Raw genomic sequence first — 17433 nt, forward strand, 5'->3', positions numbered from 1 at the left:
CCCTGTATGCAAATAAATTTACTTTTACACCCCTTGCAGTACTGCAAATTCTGCACCAGAGCAAAATTTGCACCTAACTGTAAAACAGGGCTTATTTTTCCTTTACATAAGAAAACTGTTGAACATCACTTTTAAACTATATTGCAAGAATTTCATAAAATGGATTTTATTTTAATTATTTCACTTATTTAGTAAATTAACTTGGATTATTTCAATAACTAATATTGCTACTAATATTTTCCCAAGACCAAAATGTTACATATTGAATAACCTATTTGTAAAGTACACAACATCAACTTGTATTATTTTGCATTATTTGTTTCTATCATTATTTTATTATTAATAGAAGTCCCAAAAGATTAGATATATCAACACTATGAATACTGAAAAATACAGAAAAATATATTTAAAATTGGCACATATAAAGTCATCAAAAATATTTCAAAACCTTCTTTTTACTAAGAATAAAAGGGCTTCTTTGACTTCCTTGTTACGTAGACTGTAGATAAATGGGTTGACAAGTGGTGTGAAGACAGCATAGAACAACGCCATCACCTTGTTTACTGACCCTTCACTAGCAGTTGGCTTTATATACATGGCAAACATTGTTGAGTAGAAAGTGGTAACCACTAAAAGATGTGAAGCGCAGGTAGAAGCAGCTTTTTGCTTTCCTGTGACAGATGGGATTTTCAAAATAGTTCTAAGGATATATCCATAAGACATCATAGTTAATAGAACTGAGCTGAGAATGACTGATGATGCACAAATAATAACAGTTAGTTCGTTGAAATAGGAATTCGAGCAGGACAGCTTTAGCAAAGGAGCTGATTCACAAAAGAAATGGTTAATAACATTGGCACTGCAAAAATGCAACTGTGATATTTTGATAATTGGAAATGAAGTGGTCAAGAACCCTAACACCCAGGAAGCAGCAGCTAGGATAAAACAGACCTTATGGCTCATGATGCTTATATAGTGCAGAGGGAAACACACTGCCAAAAATCGATCAAAGGACATTACTGCAAGAAGAATAGTTTCCGTGGCACCAAGGAATGTGAAGAAGAAGAGTTGGGTAATGCAACTAGAGAAGGAAATGCTTTTTATTTTCCTTGGAATGTCCACTATGATCTTGGGGACAGTTACTGAAATGTAACCTAGCTCTAGGAAAGATAAATTGCAAAGAAAAAAATACATAGGTTTGTGCAGCTGACGGACAAACCGGATTATGGTGATGAGAGATATATTTACAGTGAGGGTAGTGATATATATTGTCAGGAAAAATACAAACAAAACATTCTGGTATTTCTGAATATTGGAGAAACCCAGGATAATAAATTCCTTCACATTAGTATGATTTCTCATATTTTTGTTCCTCTACAGTACAGATAAAAACAAGAGTGTGTTATATAAATGACAATGTGTGTGCCAATAAGCAACCAAAAAAAAATAATCTTATTACAGAACTATGCCTATTAATTACAATATTGCTAACATTTACTATCATGTGGTCCCAGTGTATTGGGTGCTATATGTATGTGTGTATCAGTTTATTGTATGTTTTATCACCTAATAGCATTGCTTCTTGTGACCTGCCTTTTATACATTTCTGTGGTTATATAGCGATCATCTATATTACCACAGTAAAGAATGATTAGTAAAGAATGATATGTTGAGCCTATGATAAAAAAAACCTAATATACTCACCTCATCTATCTGTATTTAAAAATTTGCTGTAAATGCACAGTAATTATGTGGCCATTTATATATCAAATGTGCAGCAACTACAATGTGGCTGGATGGTCCATCTAGAGCACTTTGTGGTGCATGCCTACCCTAAGCACTCTGGATATGCCCCTGCAATCAAGAGGTGCATCTAGGTGTGCATCTTAAATGTCACAAGTCTAACATCTGATCCTTTCGGTAGCACACATTTTAGTAACATACTGCTCAGTTTAGCCTAATTTATGACTTAAATCATGAGCGTAAGGGGACTTTAGACCGTCTTACATGTGGTAAGAGATTGTGTTTATTACATTACATGTAATTAGCATGGAGATTCTCTTCTCCACTGAAGTACAACATGGAGGCACACAATGGACCCCTTTGCAATTAAAAGTATAGGAATAGACCTAAAGACTGCCAGCTCTGAGCTAATGCAAAACTAAAGTCTTTTGTGGTGTGAAACTGTCCTTAACCTCCTTTTTCAAGAAAGGCCCTTGAAATGCATCTCTTTTTCCATTTATAACATTACATTTATCTCTCTCCTAAAAAATCTGGACTGCTCTGCAAACCAAAGTGTGTCTACTCAAGCAGGTACTTAGCGGAGGGTTTGCAGTTGCCCTAAATACCCCCCCCTCCTGCTCGAGAATACACTGATTGACTGACAGGCTGGTCCTTCCTCCAGGTCCAGCCTCATACATTTTTTGTATATTTAAATTCTAGTAATATGCAGGATCATACTGTGGTACATAATTAATATACCATATATGAGCATAATAATAATTAAAAATTAACAGTAAAATTAAGTTATCATTAAAGACCAATACATTGAAGAGGCAAGATGATTAAACATGAGTAGCTAGGTACTTTCTACTTATTCTGTATTTTATTTTATTTTTTTAGGCTACTGTGTTCAATTTATCTTGCAGCAGCATATCTTCCTGTGGCTACATGATGCATAAAATGCTGTATTATGGCTATGTACCTAAGGCTTGATAAATAAATTGTTTTGCAGAGATAATAGCTTGTATTGAGCTTATAACAGCATAATTTAATTCCACAAAATCTGTATCCAAGACCATTTGAGATGAACAATTTTAAGAATAAGCATGAGTTCATGGACATACTGTTTTAAAGTGTTTTGAAAAATCTAATGTGTATTTGCTCTTTGAAACATATATAAATAATAGATTATGTTGCTGATTGCTTGCAGACCTTTAATTCTAGAAATGTATGCAACGCTATATAGTAACACACTGATGAAAATTTAGGATATACTGAAGCAGACATTTACCCAAATATATTGTTAAAATAAAAATAGATTACAATTTTCATCCAGTACTGTAATTCATACAGCAGTTTTAAATAGCACATTTTGAGTAATGATCAACCGTTTGAATTTGAGGTAATGCTCAAAATTAAAATACATTTAAAAAATTATTCAGTGAAGTTTTATTTTGAAAGAAGTTTTATTACTCTTCCCTCCACATAATACATTTTCGGCCATGTATAATATAATGAAAACTGATTTTTTATTTTTATTCATTTTAAATACAGTTATAATCCTCACATTGTTTGGACAGTATTTTAATATCTACAATTTCAATTACAAGAAATAAAATAAAAAAAAATATTTAATGCAAAATAATATGTTAAAACAAAATATACTGAAAGCTAGTTCTTTAAAAAGTTTTAGCATAGTGTGTATATTATACAGGTGAGGATAACTAAAAGTTGATAAAAAAAAAAAAAAGAGAAACGCAGAGTTAAATATTATTGCAGAGTTTGAACCTTTTGGAACACACTAATACAACTAGAAAATAAATATCAATCATATTTTTAGTTTGCATACTAACATTATCCACACATTCTAAATGTCTGCATACAGTACTTACTGTTTATGTGCTTAGCTTGTAGCTTTTGTGGAAAGACTTTATTAATTTTCCATCTTCTGCATTACTTTTTATGCTCTTCCATAACACATATCGCTCCCTCCTTGAGTAATGTTGGCTGTTGATCCTAAGGGTCTCCATCCATAGAGTAAAGCACTGATTGGCTTGTGAAACAAAATTAAAACACTTTGACTAGTGGGATTACCTCTGTTTAACTTAACTTTTTAATTGAAGCTGTATGTATCATTGTACTGCTGTACAAAATTCAAAAAAGCATTACAATTTCTGTCTATGAAGTTAAGTAAACTAAGAAACCTATGTTTGTCATTAGTTTAAGTACCATATAAATTTAAGTATAATATAAAATGTGAACAGTAGAAATTTGCTCTAAAAATCACACATGCTCCTTCTAGGAGTAATGCTGGTTGGGTTATTTAGTTATACCTCGTCACCAGCTAGCTGATGTTGAAATCCCCCATTTACTAAACTGGAATGCAAGTGATGATAAGAGCTATATGAAACCTCAGTTGTCCGCCATGATTCAATCAAATTTTGCAATTAAGATTTATGTGGATTTTTGCATCTTTATTTGAACAATGCCTTTGATCTATTTTGGAAGAATGAAGAAAAGTAGATTTTCTTTCTTTTGAATACAGTAGTGGACAAAGGTTTAAGGAGTCTGCAATCTTTAATTAAAATATAGTTTATTATAAAATTGTTTTTGTGGGTTTGAGACACAGGTTTTAAGGAACCTGGTCCATTATAGACCATTAGGTGTCAAAGCTGCCACAAACTGAATACCAATTTTTTTGAATACCCAGGGGGTTAGGCAGAGCCCAAGATCTAATGGCATCTAGCCCTTATGGCTCAGTGGTGATGATTATGGTGGAGGGGAATGGGAAGCCTCTAAAAATCAGCTGTAGATTCCTTTTGGTGGTCTACAAATTCAAATTCAAAGTTATCATTTTTGTTAAGGAGGAAGCATTAGACAGCTGTGGATGCTATTCTGTCTCAGAGGAAAGATCCTCAACCCCTGTTCTTATTTTTCTAAAAAGATTTTAGAAGCCATTAAAAATGACAATGTGGTTAATAGGGAGCTGTTAGCCATCAAATTAGCTTAAAAATGTTGTAGAATGTGCTAAATAAATGAGAAAATTGAGAAACTAGAATCTGATTGGTTGCTATATGCAAGATCTCCACTTTTTCAAGCCTGCAGTTTAATAACTATACCCCAATGTCTGCTACAACTCCTCCAATTATAGTACTTTACACACCTTTTCCATTTGCCAAACCAACTTTAACTCTTCTACAATGGATACATAATCATATCTGAACAGGGCTTAGACTCCTTGAGAAGGTGCAGTCAACAAAGACTTTTTAATAAGTCATGACAAAATATTTGTTCCTTCTCCTACTAAATTAGCTGTGATACAGACTTGTTATGATTCTAACACTGCAAGTAAATTTGGGACAATTAAAAGCTCAGAGTTAATATTTTGACAATATTAGTGGCCCCAAATTCTCTCTTATGTTTTTCTATAAACATAAAACAGCTAGACCCATGTTCTCTGGTTTTCTAGAGCCCTTCAGATTCTAAAGACTCGTCATATTTGACATAATGGACAGACTCAAAAACTTGCACATAAAGTTTCTCTAAGAAGTTACCATAAGCTCTCAAAACTGTCAATGTTCTGGTCTGAGAAATCTTTCATCTCCATGTCATGCGCAATGACATTACTTTTAGTAAGAGATGTATGTTCATATCAAGTTTCAACTATCATTCTATTACAATACACAGACAAATGTTCAGACTAAATTTGTAAAGCAAAGTTTTGAGCAGTATTAACATTGCTACATTGATGTTGCTTAAGATAACTTATTAGATGTTCATCATATTGCTGAAATTTCCACCAACATTGCTGAACATTAGTATTTTTTGTTAATTATGGATTTCAACCTCCAATGTTTTCTTATACCCTGGCAAAAGGTCCTGTTCCAGTTAATTCTGAATGCCTTACATTGTGACAATAATTCCACATCCATCTGACATGAACTTCACAATCTATGCAATGTACTTACGTGAACCCTGCTGAACTTCCCTGTCAATCTGAACTTTCAATAAGAACACACAAAATCTAGCTGGCTACTAAATTCCTGTGACAATAGATTCTTTCAGTCAAGTTAGAACCAAAAATAATTGGTCCACTCCAAATCATCATACTCCTCAAACCTGTACCTTTTAGGATTTGTGTTTCTTGCCCCATACATTATTTCACAGGGCAGTTTTGAAGTCAATCCCTCTGGCTTTCCATACTGGAGGATGGCAATGAGAAATATGAATTTTTGTAATTTTAAATTCTGCAGTTTTGAACCATTGGCAGTTGTCCTGAAGATTGCTCATAGGTCTCTGTGGTTCCATTCATGCAGAGAATCTGAACTTTGGGCAGAAGTTCAATCGCAACCTTGGGCAACTTAGTGCTGGAGACAAGGGTAAGTTCACTTTCTAAATCAATAAAGTCAATACTACTTTGGAGTCCAACATTATGATCATGCAGAACCTTTGGAAAATTCCCCACAGCCAGGTTCATAGCTTTGTAGTAAAGGTAAATCAAACCATTTGTTTTGCCTGTTTTTGATCTCTTCATCTGGGCACTCTCACCCACATGGCCATCTGGGTCATTTACAACCTATTTTGGGCATGGTGTGGGTTTAGTCTGAACCAGAAAGGAAACAAAAAAAAAGTGTGCTCAATAGGGGCACTCCATGGATGTGTCTATTTGCAAAAAAATATTAAATTGTTATTATTTACACATAAAAATTCAATTGTGTTAATTCCTGATCTGTAAATAGTGAAATATTAAATTAAAAGTGAGTGACGTGTCTCTGTGATTAATTGTGAAAAAAGTGTAAATAAAAATACAGTACTGATTGCAAAACTGCTAATTACCTCTCTTTAATTTACATTTATATCTTTATGATAATACTCAATCTTCATAAATCCTCTCATAAAATGATTGTATACAGAAATATTATCTGAACTTGGTTATTCTTGCTACCTTTAGACTGATATGAATATCCCAATAATTATAGAGTATTATTTATCTCTGGAATTAGGGGACAGTTTCTCATAAACTGATACCACTTGAAGAAAAAGGTGCTTATGTATGAAACTTGTTCATCATCAGTTGATAGTACTATCCAGGGGATTATTTGCTGAAAGTGTACAAAATCTATACATCTAGACTATGATACATATTGGAAAAATGTAAAATCATGGGGATCAGAGAAGGAGAAACGGAGAGAGAAAAGAATAGGATAACTAATTCCAGTGAGTGAATGATGTGGAGATTTGTTGGATGTTTCCGAGTAGTAATGAAAAATTCCTTAGAAATCTTGAAGATACATCGTCACCATATTTTCATACAGATAAGTGCTGCTTAAATGTATTGATAAAAGAGATGATAAAAAAATCTATAAATAGTGAAATTGCATAACTACCTTTTAATAGAAAGATATACATACACAACTAAAGCAAATAACAGCTATAGTAAGTAATAGTATTTGCCTGGGCTGATTGGTTTCATAGCAATACACACTGTAAACGACTGTTGAATTCATTTTCAAAATAAATGTACACTGTCCATTACAACTGGTAGATATAGCAAAAAAGTATTTACATTTTGTAGTTACAGCAAAATCTAAAGTTCACTGTACAGTTTGAATACAAGCTGCATAACCCATGATTTCTTGGCAGGGAGACACATGAATAGGTTACAGGCTAATTTATAAACTTTTGACAATGGTGAGTGTGCCTTACAAAATTATGTCATCAGCGATCACATGAGCAGTTGCTAAGCAGTTTACAATGAATCAGCATACAATTCACAAATCTTCTTTCCTAACATGTCCAAAAGCCATTTTAAAGGTAAAATAGTCCATATCACTTATATAGTATTCTATACCAATAAAACAATCAAACTATGCTTTACCGTAAGCTCCAATTCCTTTCTGAATTGGCAGGAATTTTGGCTTACCAACATAAGACAGGTTATTAAAGAACCAAGTGCTCTTACCCTATGTGACCCATCTCCACTCTCTGCTGATGGTGGGTTTTATTGATGGTGGGTGTGTCTAACAAAATTATGTTTTCAGTGGTCACATGAGCAGTTACTAAGCAGTTTGCTATGAATCAGCATACTCTTCATGGAACATCTTTCCTAACATGCCCAGCAGCCATTTTAAAGGTAAAATAGTCCATATAATTTATATGGTATTTTGTAGTAATTCCCAAATAAACAATATGTGTAATAATAATATACATTGCAAATTGGGTTACACACAATAAATTTTATTATTATAAATCCGATGCTAACATAACAGACAAATGTTTGGATCCATAAGTTTCATGTTATTAAACAGAGAACTGTGATATGGTATTTAAGTGTTTTTTACTCAGTGTACCAAAAAGAGAGAATAACATTGGAGGACGTATATCTACAAATTTGCCACAGAAATAATAAACGAGAGAGAATAATATTTATCATCTTAACCTGATAAGCTAAAACTTTTCAGTAATTAAACTTGATAACTAACAAGGTCAAAAGTTTTGAGAATGACACAATTATTATTTTTCTTTTTTTTTTTAACATATTTTATTAGGGAAATTTTCAATTTTGCAACAGTATAAAGATTAAATTACATTGATCAAACAACAAACATAGTGCGATTCAGAAAATCAATATGAACATTGACAAAAAAAAATAAAGACAGGAGGCCTGATTCATTAAGGATCTTAACTTAAGAAACTTCTTACTTCCGTCTCCTGGACAAAACCATGTTACAATGCAAGGGGTGCAAATTAGTATTCTGTTTTGCACATAAGTTAAATACTGGCTGTTTTTTCATGTAGCACACAGATACTTGATAGCTTATTTAAAGTTGATATTTAAAGTTGATATTTGTGTGCTACATGAAAAAACAGTCAGTATTTAACTTATGTGCAAAACAGAATACTAATTTGCACCCTTTGCATTTTAACATGGTTTTGTCCAGGAGACTGAAATAAGAAGTTTCTTATGTTAAGATCCTCAATTAATCAGGGCCAGAGAGAAGAAAGGCAGGGGAGGGATGGGAGGGGAAAGGGAAGAATGTTAGTGTGGTAAGAAGAAGGAGGGAAAAGGGCGTCTGGCCTGGCAACTAAAATGATTATTTTTCACAAAGTTTGCTGCCTCAGTTTTTATGATGGCAATTTGCATTAACTCCAGAATGTCATGAAGAGTGATCAGATGAATTGCAATTAATTTAAAAGTCCCTCTTTGCCATAACAATGAACTTTATCCCAAAAACAACATTTCTACTGCATTTCAGCCCTGCCACAAAAGGACCAGCTGACATCAGGGGGTAAATGTATCAAGCTGAGATTTTTCCGGCGGGTTTGAAAAGTGGAGATTTTGCCTATAGCAACCAATTATATTCTAGCTGTCATTTTGTAGAATGTACTAAATAAATGATAGCTAGAATCTGATTGGTTTTTCAAACCCGTCAGAAAACTTTCAGCTTGATACATTTACCTTCAGGTCAGTGAATCTCTCTTTAACACAGGTGAAAGTGTTGATGAGGACAAGGCTGGAGATCACTCTGTCATGCTGACTGAGTTAGAATAACAGACTGGAAGCTTTAAAAGGAGCGTGGTGCTTGAAATCATTGTTCTTCCTCTGTTAACTATGGTCATGCCACCAGTAAAGCATCCTGAGACCATTCATGTGTGGGGTTGCTTCTCAGCCAAGGGAGTGGGCTCACTCACAAGTTTGCCTAACAGCATAATCCCATTGAGAACTTGTGGTCAATCCTCAAGAGGCGGGTGGACAAACTAAAACCCACAAAGTCTGACAAACTCCTAGCATTGAATAGGCAAGAATGGGCGGCCATCAGTTAGTATGTGGCCCAGAAGTTGATTGACAGTATGCCAGGGCCAATTGCAGAGGTCTTCAGAAAGAAGGGTCAACGCTACAAATATTGACTCTTTGCATAATCTTAATGTAATTGTTAAGAAAAGCCTTTGACACTTATGAAATGCTTGTAATTTTACTTCAGTATATGATAGCAACATCTAACAACACTCCTCCCTTCCCCCCCTTGTGGGATGTTCATTGTGAGGAGTTATTCTTGGAAGGTGCAAGGTGGCTGGTGGTGAGTTGCCGTTCTCAATCAGTGGACCACATATGCAGCTGAGAGAGATCCATGGGTTTTGTATTCTGCAATTCAGGACAGCCAGGTGATTGTAAGTCGTAAGGGACAGATAAATGGCAGATCTGTTGCTGGCTATAGCAGTGTGCTGGGGAAAAAATGTTGTGTGTATGTTCCTTGCAGGATAACCCCACCCTTTCAAGCACCTGTTATGGCCTATAAATTGATTTGAGCAGCTTCCACTTTTGTATTTGTCTGAGAGGCATGTTGGTGTCAGTAGCTGAGAGGGGGTACTGGCACTGAATTGCTGTTTAGAGGCTTCTGGGGTACCTCTTTGGTAAGTTGGCTCTCAATTTAAAAGCACATATGTATGGCCCAAATATATGGGACTCTCATTGTTTAGAGTAGGACCATCCTATTAGCAAAAGCGCCTTGGCGTGGTGGATGGCTTAAACATACATTTGCAAATGTGTGCAACAAAGACTTTTGCATTTTTATCTACAGTAGAAATGGCAGATCTGTTGCTGGCTATAGCAGTGTGCTGGGGGAAAAAATGTAATGTGGTAAACCTGCCTGCCATTTATTTACCATTTGTATATAATATATAAATAACTGGTGGTGATGATGATGATGATATTTAGTGATTGTTTTTATTACAATAAATGTTTTGTTGTACTTTTCAAACTGCAATTGCCTCAATGATTATGTGTGTGACCAGCCATGGTGAAGTGGGTAGAATTGGGCCAGATAAACCCGAAATCTTCACATATGAATTCAGATTTTTGTCTCCCCAGGTCTCTTTTAGGGTTTCTGATTTACAATGACTATGTGTGTGACCAGCCATGGTGAAGTGGGTAGAATTGGGCCAGATAAACCCGGAGTCTTCACATATGAATTCAAATTTTTGTCTCCCCAGGTCTCTTTTAGGGTTTCTGATTTTGATTTTTAGCCTTCTACTCCTGCAGAGTAGTTAAAGATTATTTGATTTTGATTTTTTAATTTTGTCATAGGATCAAAATGTATGCTCTTATGATGTTTTCTTGATAGTTTATTTTAAATCTAACTTGTGCTGCTTAACCTCACTGGAGTAATGCAGTAAGATCATTGTTGATATTTGTAAATTACTCAATTGATGCTAATAAAAGTTATCAAAGTTTTGAGATTACATTAACTAACCGTGACTTTTGTTTTAATAGGTTCAAGTGGAGATAGCCAATAAATTTTCAATAACTCGAATGATGTAGCCTAATGAGCATTTATCAACTATTGCACAATAGCATTTTCAAATGTTACATTTATTCTGATTGATAGTAGATCAAATGCTTATGCTAAATTCTGGAGGTATACTCCAGTTTCTATACTGTTTTCAAAGAGTATGTTTGTATATAAACATTCTTGTGTGTCTGTCTATTTAAATCGTGAAAACTGTCAGCAGATGTTTCCATGCCAAATAGTTCAGTTAGAGTATGTGATTTTCATGATATCAAATGTGCTGCTGATCCTTCAATACTGTTCTACATAACAAACAACCTATTATGCCACAATTTGCTATACTCGCATTTCTGCATTGTTTATATGGTCATTTCTATGACTGTTAAGAGCAGTCCCCTTGCTTATATTAACATGGCAGAAGCTGCACACATAAAGTAGGTATCTTAGCGTTTTGTGGTGTCATCACTGTTGTTATTTATATATTATTTTATGTTGCTCTAGTTATTTGTATTTACAGATATTTTACATGTTCTCTGAATGCATTGCTAAATACTATGTCACCCAGAACATCATGTTCAACATAGTTCACTCTCATGTCCCTTAAGGAGAAACTGCGCACTAAATGTAACTACCTATTTGACAATGGGTTGATTAGAATGGAATTGTTAATTTCTTTATTAATTTTTAGGCTAATTGTTATACATTTTAATATGATGTTGTAGGAGACCTAGGCCCAGAGCCAGATTAAGTGGTGTGTGGCACAGGGGCACATGCCCCAAACCCCCCTCTCTAATCGACATCTAGCGCCATAGTCAGTTATTTAACTAACAAACTTCACAAATTCTGCCAAAAAACAAGCATATTTAACACTTCAATATGCAGTTATCGTAAAGGTGAAATTGTGTGAGTAACAAACATGTAGATATAAATTGTCCAGTAAGCATCTTGAAGCTGTGTAAGTGAGAATAATCACTTACATACAATTTGCTCTAGGAGCGTATGATATTTTAGATAATTCTAGTTGGTGAAGTAGGTACCATTGTAGGGGACCTGACCAGTGTAGTTCTGTTATCTTTGTCTATGTCTTGATTAGATTGTAATGGTGGCCCCAGCTGCTGTAATTTAATGAGTTTCACAATTCACAAAGAGACCATCCCTGGTAAAAAAAATAAGTGGCGGTACAGCCTGTATTGGGCCTATCAATGCCAGGTCACCCTCCTGAAGGTCATGCTCTGCTCTCAGAAGAACAGAGTGGTGGCCCCTTCTAAGCATGCACAATGAAGCCCTGATTGAAGGATTTGCTGCATATGCACCAGACTAAAACACAGCAATTTTGTGATTTTGTTCTGTCTCCTACAATGCAAAAATAATATTACCTGCATGCTCGATATAAAGTTGGCATGCAGCATTAAGTACTCTATGGCTTCCATATATCTTTCTGTGCAGTTTAACTGATTGATGCTTTAGGTTTAGTGGGGTGGCTGTGAAGAAGGACTTACAGTAACATTTTCAGCCATGACCACTGATCTTGACTATGCTCTAAATGAGAAGGAAAAAGCATCCCACGCCTAACCCTGAGGCACTATAAACTAACAATGACTAAACTTTGTTCATAATAATCATCATCATTACTAATGTACATTATGTATATACCAAACCATTTTGTTACCTAAGGCCCCATGAGGTCTTAATCTGTCTTTGCACATATTCCATTGAATTTGGACACAGTTTTTGACAATCAGCTTTGCTTGCACTACATTAGTTTTGCAGCTGCTCTTTTTGCTTGATATTGCTTGATTCAAGTGCATCACACACATTGCAATGCTAATATTTTATCATCACCTGTCCTGCTCCCATATCGAAAGCCTCAGACCTTTCAGAGTTGCGTATATTTGCATTTTTTTTACACTGCACATTTTCTGCAACAGATCTGCAACTTATTATTATTATTATTATTATTATTGTAGATTTGTAAGACTCCACAGCGCTGTACAGTGGGGAAAACAAGGACATACATAAAACAAGGACAGACAAGGTAGGCAAAATATATACAGACATAAAAACAAAGGGTATGTGTCACGTACTTGGATGGCTGAGATGTTGCTTACTGATTTTAGCACTGCTCTACAAAGAGGTGCGGAGTCTGACGTGCCCCAGGACTTCGCCAGGGACCCCCACAAGGAAGTTTGGGGTTCGCTGCGGGAGGCACACAGGTCGCGGTCCTCAGAGGGAGTAATCAGTGAAGCGAGATGGAAGAGGAGTCAGGCAATCTGGGTCAAACCACTAAGACATGAGAGGTACCAAAGGAAAATCCAAAAGGGAAGTCAACAAGCCGGGTCAAAACACAGATATCAGGATAAGCCAAGGGAGAAAGAGCAAACAGATCAGGAACAAGCTGAGTCAACACACAGGTATCACGCTGAAAGGTACAAGGAGCGCTGGAGCAGGGAGACCCAATACTCTGGCACCAGTCTGGTGCCAGAGGCTAGAATATATAGGGACCGGAGCCTAATTACCGGCGGTGGTGGTGACATGAAACACAGCCGCCGGGACTCAGAGTAACATCCAGTTACTTAGCAACGGGTGGCACATGCGTGATCCTGGGTGGTCGGCCAGAGGAGGTTCATTAGAGAGCTTACATTCTAAGTGAAAGAGGGCACAGTTGAAACATGAGGAGTGAGTGTGGCTTAGAGTGGAGATTGTGAAAGTGTATTAGTGTCAATAGTATCATAAGGGATATAGCAAGCTTTAAAAAAGAGATGGGTTTTTAGAGAACATCTAAAGAATTGTAGGCTGTAAGAAAGCCTGATTGGGCGTGGTAGGGAATTCCGTAAGTGGGGATCAGCATGGGAGAAGTCTTGTAGGCGTGAGTGAGAGGTGGTTACCAGAGATGAGACAAGGCGCAGGTCAGAGGTAGATTTAAGAGGGCGGGAGGGAGAGTATTTTGATATAAAATTTGAGATGAATGAAAAGATGGTGTTGTTAATGGCTTTGTAGGTAAGGATAAGTAATTTAAATTGGATTCTGGAGGACACAGGAAGCCACTGAAGGGATTTGCAAAGTGGTGCAGCAGATGTGGAGTGGTGAGAGAGGAAGATCAGTCTCGCAGCAGCATTTAGGATGGACTGAAGTGTGGATATTTGGGTGATGGGAATGCCAGATAGCAGGAGGCTGCAGTAGTTAAGACGAGAGATGATGAGAGAATGATTAAGAGTAAAAGAAGGGCGTATTCTGGAAATGTTTTTAAGGTGGAATCAACAGGACTGTGAGAGAGTCTGTCTGTGAAGAATAAAGCAGAGGGCGGAATCAAGTGTGACCAAAGCAGCGGTCTTGGGAGACTGAGGCAATATTGTGGTGTTATTAACAGTGAGGGAGATTTGAGGGAAGGTAGTGATTCTGGAAGGAGGGAAGATAATGAGCTCTGTTTTGGATATGTTGAGCTTTAGGTAGCATTGGGACATTCATGTGGAGATAGCTGAAAGACAGTTGGTTACACGAGATAGTACAGAAGAGGAGAGGTCAGGGGAAGAGATATAGATTTGAGTGTCATTAGTGTAGAGGTGCACCAAGAGAAGAGGTGGTCAATGAAAAAATAAAGGGCCTAGAACAGAGGCTTGTGGGACCCCAACAGATAGTGGGAGCGGAGGGGAGTCTTTGCCAAAGGTAGAAACACTAAAGAAGTGGTTTAGCAGGTAGGAAATGAACCAGGAAAGAAATGTATCATGAATTCCAATAGAGTGAAGAGTGTGTAGGAGAAGAGGGGTATTAACAATGTCAAAAGCAGCAGAGAGGTCCAGGAGAATGAGTATGGAGAAATGACCGCTAGACTTAAGTAGTAAGTAGATCATCAATTAATTTGTGAGAGCAGTTTCAGTGAAATGATGGGGACGGAAGTCGAGAATGGAGTGAGAGGAGAGAATGTGGGACAGGCATTTGTACACTAATCGCTCAAGTAGTTTGGAGGCAAATGGGAAGAGAGAAATAGGGCGGAAGTTGGAGAGAGAGGCTGGATTGAGAGCTGGCTTCTTAAGAATTGGTGAGATGAGTGCATGTTTAAAGGGGGATGGAAATGTGTCAGTGGAAAGAGACAGGTAGAAGAGGTGAGTTAGAGGAGGGCATGCATTGAAGGAGAAGGAGCGGAGAAGTCAGGAGGGAATATGGTCGAGGGGACAGGTTGTAGGGTGAGATGATGAGATGAATGTAGAAACTTTGTCTTCAGTTACTAGAGAGAATGAATTACCGTATTTCCCCATGTATATGACGCTCCACTGTATAAGACGCACCTATATAAATGTGAAAAAATTGAGGATAAACATTATCCTCAATTTTTTCACAGAGTATTTGTGCAGCTTATACAGAGGAGAGACAACGCTATAGTGAATTCTGCCTTGCCCTGTCAGATAATTCCTCTGTCTGGTAAAGTCTTCTGTTTCATCTGTCTGATCCTGCTGCTGGAAACCCGATTAAGGTCCTCTCTGCGATGTCCGGATGTCCTTTCAGGACCTTGAGGTCCTGAAAGGATGCCTTTCAGGACCTTGTCAAGGTCCTGAAAGGACATCTGGACATCGCAGAGAGGACCTTATTCGGGTTTTCAGGATCAGACAGAGAGAAGACTTTACCGGACAGAGGAGTCATCTGACATGGTAAGTGCTACTACCCCTATATAAGACGCACCCAGTTATTAGACCCAAAATTTTGGGGAAAAAGGTGCATCTTATACATGGGAAAATACGGTAAGGGATAATTGGGGAGGTGGGTAAAGTGGTGGAGAGTGTGGAATTTAGCATGAGGAAATATCTTGTAGGTGCATGATGGAGAGTTGTGAGAGATGTGAATGAATGCGTATTACTGTAGTAGGTAATGAAAGAGTGGAAAGGAACAATTGATTCAAATAGTGCAGGGCAATGGAAGAGGTAAAGGATACATTGCCAGCCCCTGTCAGGGGATAATGAAGTAGGCAGTTTCTGTAGTATTCAGAAATATCACAATGCTTTATATTTGTGAGAATAAAGAAAATTGTGAGCTTGGCCAAAGAACTGAGCCAGTGTACAGGTTACTCCAACTGCCGTCTGGCTGCCACTTATGACTCCTTACCTCTGAAGAGGTGTGACAGGGGAGGCAAGGAATATTTTAGCGTAGGCAATATACTGTAAGGGCATGCCTGAGCAATCACATAAGGATTTAGACTAGGACGTAGTTCTAGATACGGCTGAAAAACTAGTTCTATTTGACGGAGGTGAGGGGCAGGTATAAATAACAGATGATAAACATGTGAACTAGCAATTTTTTTTAGCAAAAATCTTTTGTAATTAGAGGGTTATTATTATTATTATCATTTATTTGTAGGGCGCCACAAGGTTTCCGCAGCGCCGCACATAGTACAAACAGTAGACTATACAGTAGACTATACAGGGTAGAACAGTACAGAACAATAAACACACAGTACCAGTACTTCAGAAACTCCGGGAGGGCAGATACAGTAGAGATGGAGCAGAAGAACAGGTATGGAGACTGGAGGGAAGAGGGCCCTGCTCATTCGAGCTTACATCCTAAGGGAGGGTAAACAAAGTCAGGCACAAAAGGGAGCCAGTGAATCAAAGGGGAGAGAGATGAGGGGTCAAGGGAGGATGAGCAAAAGAGATGAGAGGTTAAATGGATGGTTGGTAGGCCTTGAGGAACAGGTGAGTTTTAAGTGCCCGTTTGAAGGAGCACAGATTGGGAGAGAGACGGATGGAGCGAGGGAGGTCGTTCCAGTGAAGGAGGGCAGCACGGGAGAAGTCTTGGATTCGAGAGTGGGAAGAGGTGATCAGTGTGGAGGAGAGGTGGCGATCATTGGCTGAGCGCAGGGAGCGGACAGGAGTGTGAATGGAGAGGAGGTTAGAGATATAAGGGGCAGTAGACTGGGAGAGAGCCTTGTAAGTGGTGGTAAGGAGTTTAAAAAGGATTCTGTAGGGGAAGGGGAGCCAGTGTAAGGCGAGACAGAGTAGAGAGGCGGAGGAGGAGCGGCGTGAGAGGACGATGAGTCTTGCAGCCGCATTGAGTATAGAGTGGAGGGGGGCAAAGTGGGAGTGAGTGAGGCCAGTAAGGAGAAGGTTGCAGTAATCGAGGCGGGAGATGATGAGAGCATGGATGATAGTTTTGGTGGCATCCTGAGAGAGAAAGGGACGGATGCGGGTTGCAAATTATTTGCATATGCTTTCTGAAGCTTTGACCACTCAGATAAAGTGAATAGAATGTTATAGCAAAGATAAAACAAAATATATATTTTTTTGTATGCATGTTCGGAAGATGTTCCTGCTAATTGGTTATTAAAGTTTAAATGATGATTTAAAGCAATTGTTTTTGCAATGTATAAAATTAAGGTTTTTTTGTACATGTTCACAAGTTGGATGTAAGTGTCTCAGGGGTGTTTCTGTGGTTGAAT

General features: G+C 37.4%; 1 protein-coding gene across 1 annotated transcript; it reads right to left on the bottom strand.

Moving 5' to 3' along the window:
• Window positions 1-441: 441 nt before the first annotated feature.
• On the bottom strand, window positions 442-1362 carry LOC142151930 (olfactory receptor 6B1-like). The gene has a single exon (XM_075208085.1). The coding sequence runs from the start codon at window positions 1360-1362 to the stop codon at window positions 442-444; it is 921 nt and encodes a 306-aa protein (XP_075064186.1).
• Between the last annotated feature and the right edge of the window lie 16071 nt (window positions 1363-17433).

Source organism: Mixophyes fleayi, chromosome 1, assembly GCF_038048845.1.
Source record: "Mixophyes fleayi isolate aMixFle1 chromosome 1, aMixFle1.hap1, whole genome shotgun sequence".
Taxonomy (NCBI): Eukaryota; Metazoa; Chordata; class Amphibia; order Anura; family Limnodynastidae; genus Mixophyes; species Mixophyes fleayi.

What these genes read in the sequence shown, in the direction of transcription:
- LOC142151930 (XM_075208085.1), bottom strand. Translation starts at nt 1,362, where the DNA reads ATGAGAAATCATACTAATGTGAAGGAATTTATTATCCTGGGTTTCTCC.